A 21,757-nucleotide genomic window follows, 5' to 3' on the forward strand; every position below is an offset into this window, starting at 1 on the left:
CCCGCACGGAGACGCCCGAACGGGCAGCGCCCGAATCCGCCCGAAAGCGACCGAACCGGGCCGAGCGCTCCGATCGCGCCCGAAGGCGGGGGGGCGGGGCGAGCGGCCGCGCGGGGGCTGCCGGGACGGCGGAGGACCGGGCGCGGGGCGGGGCGCTAAGATGGCGGCGGGGAGCCGAGGTGAGAGGTGTCGCGACAGCGACACGACAGCGGCGGCGACACGAAAGCCATTTCCGGGGGCAGGTGGGAGGGCTCTCCCACCGTGCGAGAGGGGACCTCTCGCGGGGCGGCACGACTAGAGCGAGGCGGGGGCCCCGGCGCCATATCGCGACAGCCCCGACACGCTGCGGTAAATCCCAGTGGCAGCGTGAGCAGGGCCTTGGCGCTTGTGCGGGATGGGGAGAACCTCTGTCCGCGGTCAAGCCACTGTCCTGAGCCCGAGAGACCCCCCCTGGAAAATCCAGACCTCGGCTTTACATCCCGAACCGTGGCATTGAGGGGCAGCTCCTCATTATTGGGCCAATTCTTTCAAAAGGGTCAGAGTTCTCTTCTAAAAATGTACATTAGTGGTCTGGGGAGACAGAACCGGTTTGGACAGGTTTTGGCACCCAAGCCCTGAAGGTTCCTGCCGCCGGGTTTGTGCAGGGAGGTGCCGGAGGTGCTGGCACCCGGAGGGATGCGCTTCCTGCGGAAAGTTAAACCGTTCTTTGAGGAAAGGGGTCACGGTCCGCCTCCGGCCACCATTCCCAGTGTCACTCACAGTCAGCTCTAGAATCAGCACCAGCCCGCATCAATAATAAAGGTGGTGTTGGCGAAAACACCGAACTTTTACGCTCTGGTGGTTTAATAATCGCCTTTTCCAGGGGTGCTGGGCCTTTCCCTGTGGGATGTCCCGGTCTCCCCGAGGTGGCAGCACATCCTCAGGAACAGTGGCTGCCACCCCGGCCCGGGCTATGCCCCCTCCCGGTAAAGGACTGAGGGAATCAGGACTTAGAAATAAACCTGGAGAGGGAATTCCCTGAGGGAATTCACTCGGGGCTCGCTGTGTGAATTGTACCAGTGTGACTGACCCCCGGCACTGGTGCTGCAGCTGCAGGTGTGGATATCGAGTCAACACAGAATCATGGAATGGGTTGGGTGGGAAGGGACCTTCAAGCTCATCCAAGAACACCTTCTGCTAGCCCAGGTTGCTCCAAGCCCCGTCCAACCTGGCCTTGGACACTTCCAGGGATGGGGCAGCCACAGCTTCTCTGGGCAACCTGTGCCAGGGCCTCCCCACCCTCACAGGGAAGGATTCCTTCCCAATATCCCATCTAACTCTGCCCTCTGGCAGTGGAAAGCCATTCCACCTGAGTCCCAACCTGGACACCTTAACCAGGTGCCTGGAGTTCGTGGGGACTCATTTGGGCCCAAGTGCATGAAACTGTGGTGATGAGGACATGGACCTCAGGGATCCCAGGATGAGGACGGGGATGTGACAGTGAAATGGCCTCTCACAGGTGGTTCTGCTTCCTCTGGAACAGAAATCCCAACTTTGCAATTCCTCGTGTGTCTGAGGCAGGCCGGCAATATTAATGAGGAACTTTAATTAATGAGGTGCTGTAGGAGGTCAGTGCCATCTTTTTGCACCAGAATTTCATCTGGCTTTTACAGAAGATAATAAGGAAAACAGTGAAATGGATCGGTGAAAATCCTTGATTTGGTTTCTGTGGGCAATGGGAACACGCTGAGGTTTGACAGGGAATGACTTTGTGAAGGGAACCGGTTTGGAGGGATGGTGTTTGCAGGGATGGTGTGTGGAGGAGTGTTATTTAGGGGCACACAGGAGTCCTGTGTTCTCCGCAAACTTTCTCACAATTTACAAGCAAATGGTCCATTCTGGTTCCCATGTCTCCCTCCTTCCCGCATAGTTAGAGGGGATGAGGTGTCATCTGCTGGGAAAGGACAGGATGAACAAGTTCTGGATAATGCCTGTGCACTCCTTTAGGCTTTGAAGGAGCCTCAAGTTCCTCAGTGAAAGTGGCTTTTCCCAGCAGGGATTTCCCCCAAATTATTTTAGGCTTCATCTACTTGAAAAGGTTATTTTTGGAACCTGAACTCCAGGATCTGAGGAAATAGTAAATGTTCCAGTGAGCTGAAAAGAGAGATCCCTACAGCATCCTGGTACTGTTGCTTGAATGTTTCTGCTGCACTTCTGGTAAACATTAAGACTTATTTTCTTCTCTTTATTTTCTCCTTCTCTGCGGAAAGGAAGAACTTCAGAGGTTGTATCCTTTCTGTACTGTTCCTCCCTCCGTGTGGGAATCCTTGGGAAGACTGGCAGAAGTGGATCCACATCTCCTGCCCAGGAAATCCGCACGGTGATGGGTTTGTGCTCCTGAGTTTTCCATCGGCACCATCCACAGGAAGCAGAACTGGTACCACATTTCTTCCATAGGAAGATGTTTCGTGCAGGTTTAGCTGGGATCTGGCCCTGCTGGGCTCCCACTCCTGCAGAAACCCCTTTAACCCCTTGCAGCCATGGCAGAGGACTGGAAGCCTCCTTCTGTCGTCACTTAACTCTCATTTTCTTAGGAAACAAGGCTAAAAGGTGGATTTATGGAGGGGTGGACACACCCCCATGCAGCACAGCTCACAGACAGCTGATGCAGCTCACAAGGGGTAGTAAAAGCAGCTCTCAGGGATATTTCCTCCTCTCTCATGGTAATTCACCCCACCTTTACTCCTGCCAGGATCCAGGTAACCTAGGAGGAGACACCCTCAGCTCCAGAGATTTCCATGCTTAGAACCTCTCTAGTAATTTTTTGCTCCACCTTCCTTCAACTGGAAAAACTCCCAAACCTGGTTCTGTGTTAATGAAATGAGCTGCTCTGGGAACTGGAATCCATCCACGGCACGTGGGTGGGTTCAGGAGTGGGATGGGACGTTCCTCCAAAAGATGCTTGGGATGAAATCCCTGCTTGGAGATATTCAGAGGATCTGAGAAGGGCTGGGGGAGAGAGGGGAGTGAATTAAGTCAGTCTGTTTCTTAGGGATTTGCCTCTCAGAGTGGAGCTCTGGCCGTTCTCAGACAGGTGAGAGCACGGCTATTCCATGCTGTGGGCAGGAACAGGGCCTGGCTGCTGCACAGAGCCGCCTCTTCTCCAAACTCCCAGGAATTCGATGGATTGGAGGCTGCCAACCCTCTGTCAGCTTCCTTAACGCTGACTAAGAGGTGTGGAATTTACCTGGGGCCATGTAGACATGCACCCCCCATTTCCTCAGGCTGACAGATACCCGGCTACCAACCTAATAAAGTTCCTTAAAAAAAGGAACTAAAGCCAAGCCTGAAACAGCAAGCTTTTATCCCAGCTCCTGGTGTTTGCAGCCTCAAGTTCCTTCCTGCACCCTCCCCACAGGCCAGGCATAGCTGGACCATTCAGTATAAGAAGGCAGAGCAGTATATTTTGGGAAATGGTGATTTTATGGAATGGCTCCCGTCTCCTCTGAGAATCCTTAACAGCAGTTCTCAGCTGTCATCGCTTCCCTTACAGATCCTGTTCTATATAAATGGGATTTATTACATCTTCTACTTCTTGGCAACTCTTGCAATGATTGTTTACAAAAGTAAGTCGCAGGTAACCCAGAGCAGGCCTTGCTTGTGCACGGCTGGGCTTTGCCCTACTCCTGCTGTGGTTTCCTGCTCTATTTACCCCGGCTTATTCTCCAGGTCAAGTTTTCAGTTATCCAGATGATTTCCTGGCTCCTGATCTTGCCGTGCTTTTCCTTATGGCCATGCTGGAAGTGCCTCGACTGTACTTGGGTAGGTGATGTTATCCCTGCACCTTTTTGTGGAATAGAATCTTTAAACATGAATCGTTTGGAAATGGAGTCTGTGTCAAAACACGTCAGTTCAGCAGGTATTTGGAGACACCTGCACCTCTCCCTTCACTCCTGAAGCCTTGGGCCAGCGCCAACACCCTCCTTTCACTAAGACAACAGTGTGAACAGCCTCCTGTCCAGAGCTTGCCAGAACTTCTTATAGTCCTTTTTTTAAAAAAACCAAATCACTGTTAAAATCTGCTTGATATTCCTAGGATGTTTATGCAGGGTGAGGCTCTTGAGTCCAGCTCACTGACTGTAGGGGGGGATTTATTCTGCTGCCTTAGAGCTCTCTGTGTACTCGCTTGGAGCCTGGTCCAGGAATAAAGGAGTGAGTTTCAACTCTAATGTAGTTAAACACCAAAATCTACTGGGACAAGCCTGGAAATAGGCTGCAAGGAAGAGATAAGTGCAGCTTCTCCACACTGACAGTCATTTGAAACAGGAATAGATTAGCAGGGAACAGAGAACTGTCTATATTGCCTAAGATGTGACAGCCAGGATTGGACTCTGGGTGTCACCAAGGTGTCCCACTGAGCGGGCAGCTGGGGGGAGGTTTGATGGTTGATTAAGAAACTGAGTGATCAGAAGGACTGCAGCTTCAGAACTGATTCTTGTGGTAAGAAATGTGCCCTGACTGTGACTATCCACTGATTGCTCTTTATTTAGATTAACTTTGAGTCATTTCTCTGTTTTGAAATGGACTGTCCATTGGTGTTGGGTTTTGCTGTTAGTTTGCTGGCAGAGCCTTGATTCAGGCTGGTATTTCAATGTATTCTGAGCCTCTGTAAGGCTCAGCAAGAGCAAGGTAATAACCAGAGCCTTTTTGAGCAGGAATATTCTGGAGTTATGGCTTGAGCTACTGTCAGAAAGAATCAGGCTCCTCTTGGCCTTTTGTTTCCTCACAGGTTGCAAGGGAAACCTGAGGGAGGAGGAGGCTCCGCTGGCGCTCAGCCTGGGGCTCACGGTGGGCAGTGTGGTGCTGAGCGTGTACCTGCTGGCCTGGCAGACCTACGTGCTGTGGGCAGACATTGTGCTCACGGCGGGGCTGCTCTGTGCCTACGGGCTGGAGTCGGGGCTCAAGGTCACGGCCATCGCTGCCTTCGTCAGCTGAGCCCAGCACATCGCCTGCCACACAACAGTGGGCTTTCACTGCAAGGATTTAATTCTTTTGTACGGAGAACTTCTGTTTCAATTAGAAATTTTCAGGGCAGAGATGTCCCTGTGTGGCAGGTGAGACGTCCTGCCCAGCCCCTCCGTGACACTGTCCTGCTCGTGGCTTATTTATGGGCAAAGGACGAATCAGCAAAACCCTCAATGCTCTGGCATTCACCAGGGATCAATACTAAATACCCATTCCCAACACAGGACAGGAGCCAGCACATCATCCCTGCTGGGATGATGGGAGTTTTCATGGCACAGCAGCAACGTGCAGCCCAAGTGACACAGAAATGAACCAGGCCAGGACTGATTCCTGCCTCGCCACTCACACGGCCGTCTTCGAGGGCACAGCTCCTCTGCTGCTCTCATTTGTGCTTCCAGACCTCAGTGGTAATTTCCCTGACTTTAGTAGGGCAGAACCTGGTGTATCCCAGCGGGAGACAGTGGAACTGGGTTTTGTGCATACCCAGAGAGCTGAGCTGCGGGTTTGGGCTGCTGTTCTTACTGACATGGTGTGTGAGGGGATGTCTGGTTAGATATGATGGCCTCAAAATGAACAAAACCATTCACTGCTCACACTGACTTCTGTCCTGTTTACAAGTCCAACAGAATGTTGGCAGGTGGATTCCTCTTTGGTGTTAAACGTGTTGATTTCCACTATTCTGCAAAAATTACTACATTCAAGCCTTGTTTTTTAACTGAACAACTTGTGCAAATTCAGAGTTTTTTACTGTATCAAAAACATATGTTAATGAAAAGCTTGGGGAGTTTGTGGGGTTTTGAAGAAGCAGGTTTTATATTCAGAATTACCTATTTTTGTATTTATTTATTCATTCAAATAAATAATGGTTTAGATCTAAGGAGTGTTTGAAGTGCAGAGCATCTTGTTCAGATCCTTGGCTCCAGCTAAGCCACCCAAAGGAAGATGCGGGTGAGCTGGATGTGTGTGAAAGCCTCTTCTGATCCTGATCCTGCTGCTGTGTGTGGGCCCTTCTCCTGTCCTGGGAAGGTCCGAGCTAATTTGCACTCATCAGGGGCTAAAAATTGAGGGGTGCAGGCCTGAGGCACCTCAGCTTATGCTGCTCTTTGCTTCCTGGTGGTGGTAGAAGGGAACAAAAGGCACTGAAGTTCCTGAGGAAGGGCCCAAATTCATCCCTTGGTCATTCAGTGGTTGAACTTGATGATCTTAGAGGGCTTTTCCAACCTTAAGGATTCCAGTTCCTAAGGGGGGCTTACAAGAAGGCTGGAGAAGGACTTTTCGTAAGGGCCTGTTGTGACAGGACAAGGGGGAGTGGCTTTAAGCTGAAGGAGGGTGGGTTTAGATGAGATATTGGGAAGAAGTTCTCCCCTGTGAGGGTGAGGAGGCCCTGGCAGAGGTTGTGGCTGCCCCATCCCTGGAAGTGTCCAAGGCCAGGTTGGATGGGGCTTGGAGCAACCTGGGCTAGTGGAAGGTGTCCCTGCCCATGGCAGGGAGTGCTATGAGATGAGCTTGAAGGTCCCTTCCGACCCAAACCATTCCATGATTCAATTCCCAGGCCAGGTAACAGCAGGTTCTGTCCACATGACACCACTGCAGTCACAGTCAGAGTACCCATTGGCACAAATCCCCTTGGACAGATCCCATTCAGTCCGTGGCACAGCTGACCCTTTGCTGCACCCATGAAACAACATCTCAGCAGCAGAACTGGGGCTAAGGAGCACCCAGAGACTGAATCACCAAATGTTTCTGTGTTTAATCTGCTTGAATCGAGCCCCCACCTATTTGTCCTCCCAGATTTGTTTGGCATGATGGAATGTGCCATCACAAGCTTGTTGAGGAGTGACCAACATTCCGAGCTGTCCCTGCCCCTTAGCGAGCAAAACCCTTCCTGGACGGGGACAAATACCAGCACAAACTTTTCCTGGTGTTCACACCCGCCTTGCACAAAGGTCTGGCTGCAGAGCATCTGTCAGGCTCTAAAGGACACACTGCCCAGTGGAATTTTTACCTGAATGCAGGTGATACAGCAGAGGGGGTCGCACAGGTCAGCGTTGAGTCGCAGCCTCCCCGCGGCACCTTCCCAGGGTGACCACTGCAAACCAAATAAACACAAAACAGATGTCACAAAATGTGGGGCACCCTGTGCTCCCTCCCCACTGCCCAGGTGAAAAACAAGGGTCAGGGGAGAGTGCCAGTGCTTGCTGATAGTCCACGGGGTAAATATGCACAGAGGATAATAACCATGAGGTTTTGGGCTCATTTCAGAGCAGGGCCTGATGGCTGGAACTGGGCAGAGCTCTGGCTGGCTGTCAGTGCCTGCTGGGGTCAGCTGGCACCAACCCAGACTGGCACCCTCACCAGGGCAGGACAACCCTGGTGCAGTTTAAGATAAAACTGTCCATGAACTGTTTTCTGGGTACTGCTGCTGCTGACAGCCCTTCACTCCGTGATGAAGGATGAAGTCTGGAAGCTTCAGACAACTCCTTCATCTCGGGTATTTCCAGGCTTTCAGTGGGAATTGCCATTATGCTGCTGACCCTGATTCCATGACAGCATCCCTCCATGCTGAGCTGGTACAAAGACTCAAAGTGAATCAGCTTCAGAGAGTTCCCCTAAACAGGATCTCCTTTCCAAACCGTTCCCACTGCTCAGAGAAGCAGGGAACACATAGTGAAGCCATTGATGACATTTGCCAGACATAAAATCACTGGAGCTTTTAATTATGAGGCCCAGCCCTTCTGAAACAGGACAAGCAAGTTGGATGCAAACAGCATTAAAAATTGAGAGGAACACACATTTTGAGGAGCTGGGTTTGGGTGGTGTTTACTTGACAAGTCTTTGTTCTCGAGCCATCCCAGGGGTGTCTGCCGCCAACCTGATTTAAAAGGCTGATCCCAAAAGGAAAGTCAGCCCCCTGGGATTTCCAGCTTGGAGATACTGGGAGATCGGGTGTTATTTCTCCATGACTTTGTAATGTCCCTCAGCAGGCAGGAACAACAGACCCCAGCTGGAGCAGCCCAGTGCTCAGGGAAGGAGGGAGGCTGAGGATTGCACTCGGTCGGTTCCACACCTGGGAGCGGAGGCTGGAACCGCCATTGAACCATTCCATGATTCCACAGTCGCCTCTGGCCCAGCTCGACCGGCACCAGCTGTTGCAGGGAAGGTGTAATAAGCTCCGTTGTGGTTTCCTTCCCTGCCCAGAGGAAAAGTTGCCTCCCTGCTCACAGTTAGAGATTTGCTGCGGGCACAGCAGCTCACAGTAGCCCTGTCTGCACTGTGCATGTGGAGCTGGATGGCAGGCAGTGCCTTAAAACAGAATCCTGCCAACTCCCTGTCTGCATCCCAGGAATGTGAGCCCAGCCCAGCAGTCCTACTGAAAACCCCGGTGATGCACTTCAGGGAGTGGGGATCTCCTGCACAAACTCTTCTGGCCGGGCACAGCTGACATTCCCACTGCACTTCCCTTCGGTTGGACCCAATCCCTTCCTCCGCCCGGCGGTGTGGCTGGCATTCCCTAAATCCCGCATTTCCTAGGGCTGGCCGCGTCTTCCCAGTGCCTTCCCCTGGGATCTCGGCGAGGAGGGTGCTGGGGCGCCGGGCGGGCGCGTCACTCCGAGCATCATTGCCGCTCTGCCGGGCGGAAGAGGTCGTGCTCCTGTCAAAGCGAGCTGCCAAATCGCCCCTGTCAGGCCGGGAGCTGGCTCTCCCTTCCCGCCCGGCTCCCCCGGCACATTCCTCCCGCAGGAACTCAGCCGGGCGGCTCCTCGGAGCAGGGCCTGGACACGGGCCAGGCTGCGAGCTGGGCACAAGCCCCTCCAAGAGAACAGGAGCAGCAGGGAACTCACAAATGTCCAGTTAAGGAACTCGGGCTTTCCCCAGACGACTGTCCCGAGGTGGAACCTTTTCCTTCCTTCTTTCCCTCGTGTCACAGTCACAGCTGTTTCTTCCCGGCCGGTGACAGGGGGTCTCTCTAGATGTACATGCCAGGGGTTCAGCACACACCCTGGGGGTGGGGTGGAGGCCTGCAGGCACAAGCACTTTAATAAAACACTCTCAAAAGCCCCGATTTTTGGAGAGGACTGGCTAACTAGAAGGATCCCACCCTGCCATGGACATGTCAGTATGACACAGCTGGTATTTTCCAGCCTAATGATCAGTTCATGAGCTGACCCCATCATTTTAGAAAATGTTAAATCTTAAGACAAATGAAACCGGGCACTACAAAACTGTTTCTTTAAAAGTAAGAAGTCTGCCCACACATGAGACTGTTTCTAAGAGTCCAGGGTCCCTCTGGGCCCCCAAACACAGGGTCTGCAGGGCAGACCCAAGCACAGCTCACACATCCTCTCTGCAGTCTGGCTCAGAAACTCCAGAGTGGCCTTGCCAGCTATTAAAATTTCCCTCTGGCTTTTGAACAGCAAGAGAAGAGCAACAAGAGATACTGTGATAAGACTGCTGGTTCTAAAAATCCTTCCCAGAGTGCCCAGGAACAACACTCGCCTTGGCACAAGGGCTGGAGCTCAAGTCCTACCTCTGCCACTCCAGCAAGAAGCTGCTCTTGCCTTCTCCGTGCCCCACCTGGGGCCCAGGTGAGAAGGGGAGGGTGGTCTTTCTCCTGACAACACTGATAACGGGGCCTGGACATCCCCAGGGAGGGCTGATGGTACTGCAGTGGCACAGGGATGCTCCCTGCCAAGGCTGCTCCCTGCCCCATCCCTGGAAGTGTCCAAGGCCGGCGCTTGGAGCAACCTGGGATAGTGGAAAGTGTCCCTGCCCGTGGCAGGAGAGTGGAACTGGATGGGCTTGAAGGTCCCTTCCAACTCAAACCGTTCCAGGATTCTGTGACCGAAAGGGTCACGTGCAGTTTCTCTCTGGCACACAAGTACAGGGGCACACAGTGTGAGCAACAACAGGGGCCTGCACTAGGTCTTCACCAGGGATGGGGCAGCCACAGCTTCTCTGGGCAACCTGTGTCAGGGCCTCAGCACCCTCACAGGGAAGAATTTCTTCCCAATACTTAACCTAAACCTACTCTCTTTCATGGAAGAGCTGGGGCAAGATGAGGGGCTTTATGGCCAGGTAACCCCAAGGAGCACAGTGCCATGGAGAGGGTACCCCGATGGATGCTCTCCCCCACACCCCTCAGTGCTCTGGGGACCGGGAGAGAGGGGACACTTTGCCCTCTCCCCCCATCTCCTGGCACCTTTCCCTGCTGCAGACATCAGGGAAGGGAGAGAAGGCAGGAGCGGCGCTGGAGGAAAACAACCCGTGAGCCGGCACGGAGGAGAGCCCTGGGCTGCACAAAAGGGGCCTTGTTCCCCCACGAGGCGATCGGGCAGCACGTCCCCTCCCTCACCGGCGACGGAAAACCGAGCTCCAAGCACTCCTTCACCTCCCCTCGCCGCCTTAACCTCCCCATTGGGTACAAAATGTTCTCGGGTGCAGGAAACCTGAAGTTTAACACGCCCTGGGCTCTTGGTCCCCTTGCCCGGGGAGTGGGCGAAGGCCGCACAGCCCCCGGCGCTCCTGGGGCCACCAGCCCTGGTTACACAGTAACCTGTTGCTCCGGGTCCCAGCTCCACCTCTCGCTGCCTCCACATCCCTCCCCTCCTCTCTGCTCTGCCAAGAAACCTCTGTCACCTGCTCTCAGACAACCGGGGCGAGCGGCACCGGGAGGAAAGGGCAGCAGGAAGCCAAGCACGGGGACCCCCAGGCCGGGGTGCCGGGTGGGCTCTGCCTCGGGCTCCCCTCCAGCGGCTGGGGCACCGGGATCGCAAGCTGCGCAGGGAACAGAGGGAGCTTGGCTGCTGGAGAATGGCAGCAGGATTTAACTAGGAGGGCACGGAAAACTGGGAGAGAACACACGGGAGCTGAGGGAACTGCGGGAGACGAGAGCGGCTTCTCAGCACCGGTGAGTCCCTCCTCAAAACCTAAAACTTCACATCCCCCTCCCCAACATTTATCCACTTCAAAAGTCTGGCTGATTCCGCTGTGGAGGGAGTGTGGCTGGGGAGGGGCTATGGCTGGGAGATCTATCTGGGTAGTTTTCTGTTGCTACAGTATAAAAAAAGGTAAAAACCTTTACTTTTCCCAGTGTTGCGTTTTCTGCGTTTGTTTCCCCTCCTGGCGATTCCCCACCGGGAGAGATCCAGTAGGTGGCACTTTCTTGGCAGCAAAATGTCCATTTGGCACAGAACGAGGCTTTTTTTGTTGTTCCTAATTAAGTCTGGAGACGTACTTTTGAGCAGCTGTTTGTTTGCAAACCTCGGGGTTTCCTCGTTTTGGGACACGCGTGGAATTTTCGCCGTTCCCCGCCGGGCCCCCGGATGAGCCGCTGCTCTCGGTGGGTGTGTTCTCCCTGCCCCGACCCTGGCAGGACCCACCACCCTGTTTGGGCACGGAGGGAAGCTCGGAGCTGCCGCGCTCCCCGCCGTGACAGCTCTGCCTCCCTCTGCGTTAAGAGTCGGAGCGCAGCGTTCCCGTCCCCTTTCACTTCTGTGCCTGGAAAATGCCCGTGCAAACTGCACCCAGCACAAGGCTCAGGGACGAATGATGTGACTGTCATTATTTTTAAATACTGGAAGTAACTGTGACACGGCACAGGAGTAAAATCCGGTGATTGCCCCGCTGTAATTAGGGCAACGGGGAGTAACGCTTGCGTTGCTGGGCTGCTCCGAAACGCTGCCACGGGGATCGGATCCATCGGCGGTTGCTCGTCCAGGAGCGCCAGCACCGGGCTGGGATCTGCCCCTAAAAAGGACTTTTTCTTAGTAGAAATAATGACAGCCAGAGGCTCAGCCCCCGGCTGACACAGCAGGGACCCACGCAGGGCTTCACCCACAGATGCCGCAAGCAGCAGCACATTCCTGGCTCCATTTCCTTGCGTGATGGAGTTTTCAGTTGATTAAGAAGGAAAATCAGTCCTCCACAGACAGAAAGGGCAGGCAGTGGTGCTGAATCAAGGAGCCCTTTAAAGGAGGACTGGGAAGATTCGGGGCTGGGATTCACTGTGGGAATGTGTCTGTGAGAGGCAAAGGTCGGTGCTCGGCCCGGTTTAAAACCAAGGCTTGGACGTGCTTGGAATGTGCTGGGAAACAAAATACTTTTTGTAGGGCCACAGAATCATTCTGGAAATGAAAGGTTCAGAAGAGGTACTAATGCACCACGGGACTCAGGAGGTTCCAGTCCTTGTGGCAACAAAGGAAGGAGTAAAACAGGGAGAACAAATGCGTTGGCTTGTGTGGGCTTGAAAAACATCCATATGAAATAAGCCCGGAGAGCATGAGGGACTCTCGGAGTATTATTCCCAGAGGGCTGGATCCGGGGGTGCTTTGGAGCTGTGTCTCTGTCACACTCTGTTCTCTCCCTTCCATGCCAAGGTGTGGAGTGCTGGACCAGGGCAGGTTTGTGGCTCTGAGGAAGACTCGGTGTTTTTCTCCTTGCGTGGGGCTGGTCTGGCCTCGAGTCTCCTTTCTGTAGGTGCTGTCAGTGCTGCCCTTCCCCCGGGGAGACGGGAGTGCACGGCCTCTATTGCTTTGGCAATAAAAATATCACCCTCTAAAAACAGTCAAACCTTATGAGCCTGCCCTAGTGACCCCCAAGAAGTCCACTGACTTCCCGGACTGACAGGGACGGTCTCCTGCCCTCCAGTAAAGCTTTATCAGCAGTGAGGTGTCTGCCTGGCAGGGCAGTGCCAGCAGATCCAGCACCATGTGACTCTGCCAGCACAGCCTCCTGAGCCACCTGCTTCGGCCAAGGTTCAGCAGGTGCCCAGGAAAACACCCACCTGCCTGCCAAGGAGCTATTCAAGGCTCCCACTCAAAGGGAGGAGAAGGATGGTACCTCCAGAAAGCCTTCCATTTGTCCAACTACATTGTCTGTGCACCACCAGAAGTGGTGCCAGGCACTGTACGACGCCTGAGTGACACAGGACACGAGATCCAGGGAGGTCCAGGAGTCCTGAGATCACAGTGTGGCTCCAGATCTCCATATGCTCACAAGACCACAGTCAGGAACACAGCAGAGAGGAACATTAAGGATTTTCATGGAGTGGGGAGGCTCTGAATAGCATCTCTGTCCGCTTGCAGAGGGTTTGAAATGTCAGGCTCAGGGAAAAATATGCTGTCACCCATCCCTAAAGTATTTAGTGTTCCTGCATCAAATGGGTATCACGGAGGAGAGGAAGGGGATCCTGGGAGAGCTGATCCCACACATTGGTGTCATGCTGTTCCCACATGGACAAGGCCACCTCTGTGCACAGTCACAGGCAAGAGTCTGTCCTTTCCCAAGGGAGCGAGAGTTTTCCTTTCTCCTGGGCTGGAGACAGTACTGCCTCCAAAACTGAAATGCACACTGCCAGGGGGGTAACCAAAAAAGCCCTGGCGTTTTATTTCCTGATAATCCAGGTAAATTAGGAGGAATGGCAATTAAGAAGGGAGGGAAGGGTGTGGAGCTGAGCTGGACCGGTTTGGAGATCTTCCCCATTCCCCTGCACTGCAATTCCCCAGGAGAGCCCAGCCCTTGTTCCCACTCCCCAAGTGCTCCCGAGGGCGTTACTGCAACGTGCTCACTGCCACTGAGGATCTGCTGAGGAACAGAACAAAAGCCCCTGGGAAGAGGTGGGGAGTCACAGGCTCTGCCTGCTCAGCTGCCCTGGGACAGGGCCTGAAGTGCCCAGACAAGCTGCCGGGGCCCTGATTTGGTTGGAAGCACCAAGCGAGGCTGGAGGTGCCTGTTCCTGCAGGCACGGTGGAATGAGGGGACCCTCACAAGGCAAGAGGCTGATGGCAGAGGCTGAACTGCTCCGGCCCATCTGGCAGAGAGTCAGACCCTGCTCAGGATGCTCTGCCCTCACATCCATCCGTGCCTTCAGAGCAGGGTCCAAGCAACCCCTCTCACAACCATCTCCAACAAAGGTTCTCCTTATCCTCCTGAGACTGGTAAATACATCTCACATGTCAAAATCCTCATCTCCAGTGCCAGGGGCACATTCCCACATCCAGTCCACAGCTGGGTCTTCACCCACTGAGCTATTAACCCACTTCTCCTTTCTCACTGCCTGGACACTGCCACAGTTTCTCTCAGCCATTTCAGCTGGATGGAGGAGCTGAGTGTCAAGACCCAGGGCAGGAAGGGGCAGGATGGCATTTTGCAACAGCCCCGGCTGTCGGGATGGGCAGGTGTGGCACAAATGAGCCCTCATGGCTCATGGGCCTCTGACCCAGCCTTGCCCCAGGTGAGGGCAGCTCCTTGCCTGGCTGGTGGAGCAGTAACACTCCACATTTGTGGGTTGGGGTCTTTCAACACCACCTTGGAACAGGCCAGGAAATTCTTTCCTATTTTTGGTTTCTGGTTGGGGCACTGGCCCCCAAAAGCTTTTCATAATTTGAACTTGTTTAAGTTTAGTCCTTCCTGGATCCTTCTTGGTTTTTTTTCCCTCTGTCTTATCAGTCTCAACCTGTCCAGATTTATGTACTACAAAGGTAAAGTGCAGCCCATCTGAATAGCAATAAATCAAAGTTCAGACCCCATGGCTGGTTCAGAAAGTGAAATAGTGCTGCTGCTGGGACGGTGATTAAGACCAGGTGAACAGGCACAGGCTGAGTCAACACCACCCTCCCCCAGACTGTTTACACCTAACTTCCCTCGCTGAAGATGACCAAAAGTGGGAACCGTCTGGGAGCCAAGATAGCTGGAATCTCTTCATGCCTTACGGGTGTTGGCTATCGGAACTGGAGCTGCCACCCAAAGCCACGCGTCCCCCAAATTCTCTCACCAGCAAATACAAAGGGAACCCCAAACCTGACTCATCTCACTGCTGTGGACAAGGCCAGTGGCTTGTCCTGGCCTGTCACTGCTCATTGCCATCATCAGGACTCCCCTGGGTTGCTCCTCGTCCCATCGCTGCCACCAGTCAGAACTGAGACGTGCGGACACAAATTCCTCCGAGTCCTCCAAACTCCTCCATGTCCTTTTCACAAGGGCATGGAGTGGCAGGACAAAGGGGAGTGGCTTTAAGCTGAAGAATGATGGGTTTAGGTTGGACAGTGGGAAGAAATTCTTCCCTGTGAGGGTGGGGAGGCCCTGGCACAGTTTGCACAGAGAAGCTGTGACTGCCCCATCCCTGGAAGTGTCCAAGGCCAGGTTGGATAGGGCTTGGAGCAACCTGGGCTAGTGGAAGGTGTCCTTGTCCATGGCCAGGGGTGGGAGTGGATGGGCTTGAAGGTCCCTTCCAACCCAAAGCATTCCAGGATCTATAGTAAGTCAGTTGTCAGGCTTTCAGTGGTGACTGTATGAAGGCAAAGCAGTGACTCTGCCTTCGCTCTCAGTGCCAAGATAAACACAGAGGTGTCCATTTGCCTGAGCCCGAGACAATCCTTTCATCAGTAAATTCACTTCATAAAAACACCGGGGAGAGTGGGAGAGAGAAAGGTAATTGCACCCACGATATCCCTTAATAAATCACAGGCTGGAGCCTGCTCTCATTTCTGATACTGCTGCCTCTTAATTATAGCTGTGTTTGGCTGAGGAGACAGAGGAGGAGAGCCAGGCTCTATGCAGAAGGGAGCACTAATTAAAACCTCTTTTCCCTGGAAAGGTATTTAATGTCTTCCTCTGGGGAAGAAGCAAATGGACTTGTCTCTGGCCATTCCTGTGGGTTAACCTGGAACACTGACTTTCACACAGTCAGGCAGTTTGTCCTGTTTTCAGTACCTGATGCTCCTGGCATTGCTCCTGGGTTGAGATATTGGACTTTCAAAAGTCCTTGGAGAAGGAAGAGGAATAACATGTAGCCAGGTAGGCTGTGCAGGTGTGGATGTAAGGTTAAGAGCAGGGGTGGCTCCTCAGTCCATGTACACTGACCACAAAAAGGGTTTTGCACGTTGTCCCTTGACATGTGACACAGGCAGGACCTCTGTGATGGGGAGGGTAATCCCAGACTGCACCCAGGCAAATCCTCTGACTGGAATTCATACATGGACTTTACAGGCTTGATCCATGCTCAGTTACACATGAGGAGAGAGTCCCTCGGGCTGGCAAGGGGAAGGATCTTGTACCACCAGGCACCTGCACTCCAGCATCCCTGCCTGATCTCCTGATGGGTTTGGGACCGGGCCACAACAGGACAGGTTTATTCACCTGGAGAACACAAACCTTTCCAAACTGCAGGAGGGGAGTGGTACATCTGAGCTATGGAAATGACAGTTGGCCCCACTGAAGTCAAAGGGCTGATTCTGTGATTCTGTCTGTTTATTCTGTGTTTCCATGATTCCCAAAGGGAGTAAGTCAGAAATCTCCAGCTGCCCCTGCAGAGTTTCCACAGCAGGGAACCCAACTGGTGAAGGGAGACTCCAGTCTAGCATCCAGGTGCATGATCACTCCAACCTGGCATTCCCACCAGAGCAGGCTGAATGTGAAAAACACAGAGAAAATGGGGGGTTGGATTATTTTCCTCCTGTTTTGCAATAGAAGGGGCAGGGCAGGAGTGTAAAAGTGACATGAAAGGCTCTCAGGGTTAACTCCAGGACTGTCAGGTTTATTCTGAGTTGCTGCTGCTTGGAAAATAAGTTGATAAAGTTTCAGTAGCTAAAAAAAAAGGCAGAAAAGTTGCGGCTCCGTCAGAGGAGCTGCTGCACAGAGCAAGGCAGGAGCAGGTTCAGCAGGATAAATTGAGAGCAAATGTACCAGAGCTGTGCAGGTAACACCCAAGGTGTGGTCAGGCCATCGGCTGCCTGAGCAATCTCTTGCCATGGAAGCACCTCTTCCCACTGCTGCAGCTGCTCTGAGCTTAAAATCAAAGCAGGAAGAGCCCCTGTGTCTGTGACTTCAGTTATGGAAATTCCAATGCTCTTCAGCCTGGGAGAGGGACACTGAGGTGCTGCTCTCCTTGAGATCTGAGATAGAACCTGTGGCACGGAGACACGGAATGAGGGAACAGTTGCTTCCTGCTGACAGAGCTGGGGGCATCCCACAAAACCAGCAGCTGGCAAGTATGGCAGGAACAAAAGGAGGTGGCTGAGAACACCACGCAGAGCAGAGCGTGGAGCACCCTGCCACAGGCCATTCAGGATGGGCCAGAGTTTAACAGCCTGGTCAAATGCAGCTGGAGAAATTCAGGGGTGACAAAGGGTACTGAGAGCTCTTCACCCCCACTGCTGGAGGCTGGGGAACTGTGCAGAGAGGCTTCCTATGCTCCTGCGCTGTCTTGGCCTCTCCTCTGGGATCCACATGTGCTGCAGCCGTGTGTGTGATCCAAACCTGCCCCTGAACAGGAACTGAGGGCAGGTGATGGGAGGGGTGATGGACCACCCCATGTCCAGGCAGCTGCTTCTGGCTCCTCTGAGCACAAGAGAGGATGGAAGGGAGGAGAGGAGCTCCAGCCCCTGTGACTGCTCCGCAAAAGGAAACGCTGTGCCCAGGAAGTGAGAACTGAAACCATCCGAGCAGTCAAAGCCCTGCCACATGGAAACTAGACCAGACAGGTCCCAGAACATCTGCTCCACACCTGGCATGAGCCTGGAGACACTCCTGCTCCCTGCTCCCTGCCTGCCAAGACCTGGTGAGCAAACAGTCAAAGGTGAGAAGGAGTCAAAGGAGAAGGCTGTGGGGGAGACCCGGGCTGCCACCACACTCAGCAGTCCCTGCTGTTTCCCTGGAGCTGACTCCAGTGGGATCCATCCTTGCCAGGTGCCTGCAGCTGCCAGGACTCTGCTCACAGTGGCCATGCTCCACTCCTGGGCTGGTGATGGGCACTCAGGTCCTCATCTTGGAATCCTGCCCTCGACAACTCGAGCTAAAGGACAACTTGGGTAGCTCAAGACATCCATGAGCTCAGCAGCAGCCCCCAGGTAGGACTCAGGAGCACCAGGAACAGCACTTTGTCCTTCCCAAAACCATGGATATTCCTGAGCTCTCGGGGCCACCTGCCCCTTTCTTCAGAACAACCTTCCCAGAATATGCCAGGTTCTCCAATGTGCATGTTTAGGCACAACCCTGCTTCTGCCAACCTTCTCCTGCTCCAAAGGTGACCCATAAACCTGTGGCTCATTTAAGGATCAGACTCTAAAGACAGGCCAGCGAGGAGAGCTCAGTGGTTTTAAGCCCAGGCTGTGGAAAGCACCACCTCGGCTCTCCTTTGGCTGCAGGAGCATCCACGTGGCCTGTGTGGGCACCACCATGTGCCCATACCCTGATCCTTGCAAGCACACCTTGCCCACGTGGCAGAAAGGGCTTTCTTGCTCCTTGCCCGTCTCCTCTGAGGATCACAAGGTCTCAGGGGGTCTCCAGTCCAACCCCAGGCAGGGTCAGCTCTGCAATCAGAGCAGGCTGCACAGTTCCCTCCAGCTGTTCTTGAAAATCTCCAAGAACGAGGCAGCACAACCTCTCTGGGCAAACCTGCTGCCCAGGGCTGAGGCTCCCACAGCAGAGAGCATCTCCTTGGGTCCCCCTGCACAGCTCTAGCTCTGTGGCACTGGAAAGCCCTGGGGCCACGCAGGAGTGCCCAGTGAAACCTTTCCTCCTTGGGGCACTGCAGGAAACTCATCTCTCCCTTCCCAGCCCTGGAATCACTCCGGTGCCCCCTAGCCCAGCTCACACTCCCATCCCAGACCCTGCAGGGACCAATTGTGCCTTTTCCTCCTCGCCCTCGGAGGAGATTAATTATTTTGTGGCAAGATTGTTAAAACATTTCTGCACCGCAAGATTAGAAACTGCCATGTGAATTATTTTGATAAACCCAGCCTCACACATCCTTCTATTCTGTACGAAACAAAGGGCAAAGGGAATGGGTTTTATTTTGGTTTTGGAATGATCTCTCCAGGGACTGTTCTGGTTAATGGGTAACTGGATGTTCAGGCTGCAAAACCCTCCCGTGGCCTCACCCACAGCTTCACTAAAAGCCCAAACATCAGAAATCAACCCAGTGATTTCCTGTGACTGTGCATCTTGTCTTCTGACCCCAAAAGCAGAGCAGGGCTTCCCCCAGCTAGGTGTGAGAGTTTAGTTAAGTATTGTACAACAGAACATGTTTTGCCCCAGCACTGAACATTATGGTTCCTGTGAGAATCCAAAAATCTCAGCGTTTTGAAGGTAAAACAAATAAATGATGGACAGCAAAACTCCCATTTCTGCCTTTCACAGGCGACTGGGAAGGGATAATTCACCATTTTTTCCATACAAAATTTTATCTACCATGAGACATATATGAAAATACCAACCACAGAAGGAAAAAGCTACATTAGACTACTGCTAAAAATGCCAAAGTGCTGCTGTCACACCAAAAGCTGACCTGAACCCCAACACATTTCTGGGGGCCACCACTGAGCTGGTTAAACTGGTGTCAGCCTGCTTTCCTGCAGTGACACTTGGAGCCCAGCTCCCATGTGCCAAGTTTTAGCTCCAATGAATTGTTACAAATGGCCAAAAATATACAGACAGGATATGAGTAGGAAGCACAAAATGGGATGGGAAGAGATGGCAATGAATGTTGTCATGATTAGCCTAAAAAAGGCTGCAAAAGCCTTAAACATCAAATGAGATTTTTAAGAGATGACTCTCCTCCCTCAAAACTTCTGCCCCACCATCCCAGCAAAAAGCCCAGGGTGAGTTTTACAGCAGGAAATGAAAAATATTGCTGTTTCCCAAGCCCCAACTGCTGTAGGCAGAGATTTGGAAAGGGAATAGGCAGAGGGAGATGCTGCCTTCTCCCTTTCTATGGGGAAAGATAGGATGCTGTGACCTTCCTACACAGGGAGAGAAGGACTTTTAGTTCAGATTTACCAGTTTCTTGGTTCAGATTTACCAATCATCATCTGACTGCAACCCCAGAGACTCCGAGCTGACCATGCTGGAGGCAAACTGAAGCTAAACGTGGCCCCAGAGTGGCTCTGAGCCCAAGAACAGCTTTTCTCTGATGGAGAAAATCTCTGATGGAGAAAAGCTCCTGGCACAGTGGCTGCTCTGCTACATGCCTGAGTTTCTGCCAGGGAAGTGAATCAGCATTTCAGGGAGTGACCACAAATGCCCTGCCTTTAGCAGGAGGTGGTGGAAAGGTCCCATGGATCTCAACACCTCCATTTGCTCACAAACCAGTCAGGATGGGGGAGTCCACTGACAAGCAACACTCCCTGTGCCCCTCTTGAGAGGGTGAGGGACCAACCATATCTCCCATCCATCCCTCCTTGAAGCACTGCAGCCCAGTTGGGGCTGGCAGTAGCCAGGCAGGGATGGTCAGGTGGATCACAGCCTGCCTGGGGCTACAGGTTGGGAATTAATGTGGAAAATGAATCCACCTGCCAAATTTCTCTGTTAGGATTACAGGTCCCATAAAAGAGGAGAGGAAGCAGGAATGCTGAGGCTGGCTCGTAGGGATTGCCCAGGACTGAGGGGAGGGAGGGCACCCTGTACTTACACATTAAAGCAAGGATTTAATGGACAATTAAGGCACTTGAGTGATTAACTGAAAGCAGTGCTGACAGCAAGGCCAAGCTCTTGCACCTGTACACCCACACCTGGGCAGAAATGATTGATCCCCACTGGGATGAACCAGGACCACCCCGGGGTTATCAGCACGGTCCGTGTTGGACCAGGCAGCCTTGAAGCTTCTGGAAGAAGCAATTTTGCTGTGGGTGCTTTGGTCAACAGGACACCACCTTTCAGCAAGGATGTGACAGCCCTGAGCTTTGGTCCTTGAAATCCCACCATGAAAAACACCCCTTTGCTGTGCTTGTCTCCATCAGAGCTGTGACAGCACTGCAGGAAGCAGCAGGAACCCTCACAACTCCATCCCAGCTCAAGCCTGTCCTCCTAGAATCTGGAATGGTTTGGGTTGGAAGGGACCTTAAAGCCCATCCAGTCCCACCCCCTGCCATGGGCAGGGACACCTTCCACTAGCCCAGGTTGCCCCGAGCCCCGTCCAACCTGGCCTTGGACACTCCCAGGGATGGGGAGTCCACAATCCCCACTGGTGCCAGCCTTTCACCGACCCTCCCAGCTGTTCCACAAATGCCTTCAGGCTTGGAAAAAACCTCAGAGAAATATTCCAGCTATACAGGAGGTGCACATGAGGAACAGTTCTGGTGCCTGCAGCCAGGGACACGAACACACAGAGGTTACACACAGGATTTTGGTGTTTTCCTGAACACAGAGGCAATTCAATGCCCTCCTCCAGGCTGGGCTGGGGCTGTTACCCATCCTGCTCTGGAGTATGACACACACAGGCAGAGTCACTCCCTGTTTTTACTGGCCTGATGTCCGAGTGCTGATTTCTACCCAGAGCAATGAAAAAGGCTCCCTTTCAATCCTTAGCACTTCTAAAAATCCCAGCTCTAACCCCCTCGCTCCCAGTGATCCACTGCCCAGAGCACAGCTCCAGGACAGGACTTGGGATCATTTTTGGGGTGTGGGGTGAATAAGGACACAGGGCAGAGAAACCTTCAGCATGACAACCACCTTTCTTCCAGTGTTTTCTTCAGCAAACTTTCTGGGTACCAGGCGTGCTACACCCACAGGTCCCTCACGTCCTGCCCAGACAGTCCCACAGCCAGCTCCAGCCTCCCACAGCTCTTTGGCTCCCACCTCCCAGGAGCTGGGTGGTGCCAGGGACAGGCTTAGCTCACAGAAGGTGTGGGTACAAAATAAAAACAGGACAGAGGAAAACAGCTACAAAATTCCTCACAACTCTCCTCTCTTCCCGGGAAGCCGAGGGAACGTGTCATTGCATTGGGTCTGGCTGGTCAACCCACCACAGTCATGCTGG

General features: G+C 53.3%; 2 protein-coding genes across 3 annotated transcripts in view; both read left to right on the forward strand.

Moving 5' to 3' along the window:
* The first annotated feature begins 135 nt into the window (after positions 1–135).
* Positions 136–5,881, forward strand: TMEM80 (transmembrane protein 80). 2 transcript variants are annotated; one of them, XM_051777179.1, is made up of 5 exons: positions 136–179; positions 2,250–2,266; positions 3,512–3,605; positions 3,709–3,801; positions 4,769–5,881. In XM_051777179.1, exons 1-5 carry the CDS (start codon positions 161–163, stop codon positions 4,972–4,974), a joined length of 429 nt encoding a protein of 142 aa, XP_051633139.1. In that variant the 5' UTR covers positions 136–160; the 3' UTR covers positions 4,975–5,881. The 2 variants fall into 2 exon arrangements, with proteins under 2 accessions (XP_051633139.1, XP_051633138.1); XM_051777178.1 differs by lacking the exons at positions 136–179; positions 2,250–2,266 and having other exon boundaries at positions 2,425–3,605.
* Positions 5,882–10,627: 4,746 nt separating this feature from the next.
* The window catches only part of EPS8L2 (EPS8 like 2), a 47,280-nt gene continuing 36,150 nt past the window's right edge, over positions 10,628–21,757 (forward strand). The window contains exon 1 of the mRNA XM_051776977.1: positions 10,628–10,912. The gene's annotated coding sequence lies outside the window, so the exon portion shown is untranslated. The remainder of the gene's footprint in view (positions 10,913–21,757) is intronic.

The sequence above is a fragment of the Manacus candei genome, unplaced genomic scaffold (genome assembly GCF_025592945.1).
Source record: "Manacus candei isolate 608988 ecotype Guabito, Panama unplaced genomic scaffold, ASM2559294v1 h1tg000009l, whole genome shotgun sequence".
NCBI lineage: Eukaryota > Metazoa > Chordata > Aves > Passeriformes > Pipridae > Manacus > Manacus candei.

Coding starts and splice junctions, on each gene's coding strand:
- TMEM80 (XM_051777178.1), top strand. CDS start 3,464: ATGGAATGGCTCCCGTCTCCTCTGAGAATCCTTAACAGCAGTTCTCAG. Junction 3,606..3,708: donor TGCAATGATTGTTTACAAAA/GTAAGTCGCAGG, acceptor CTTATTCTCCAG/GTCAAGTTTTCAGTTATCCA. Junction 3,802..4,768: donor AGTGCCTCGACTGTACTTGG/GTAGGTGATGTT, acceptor GTTTCCTCACAG/GTTGCAAGGGAAACCTGAGG.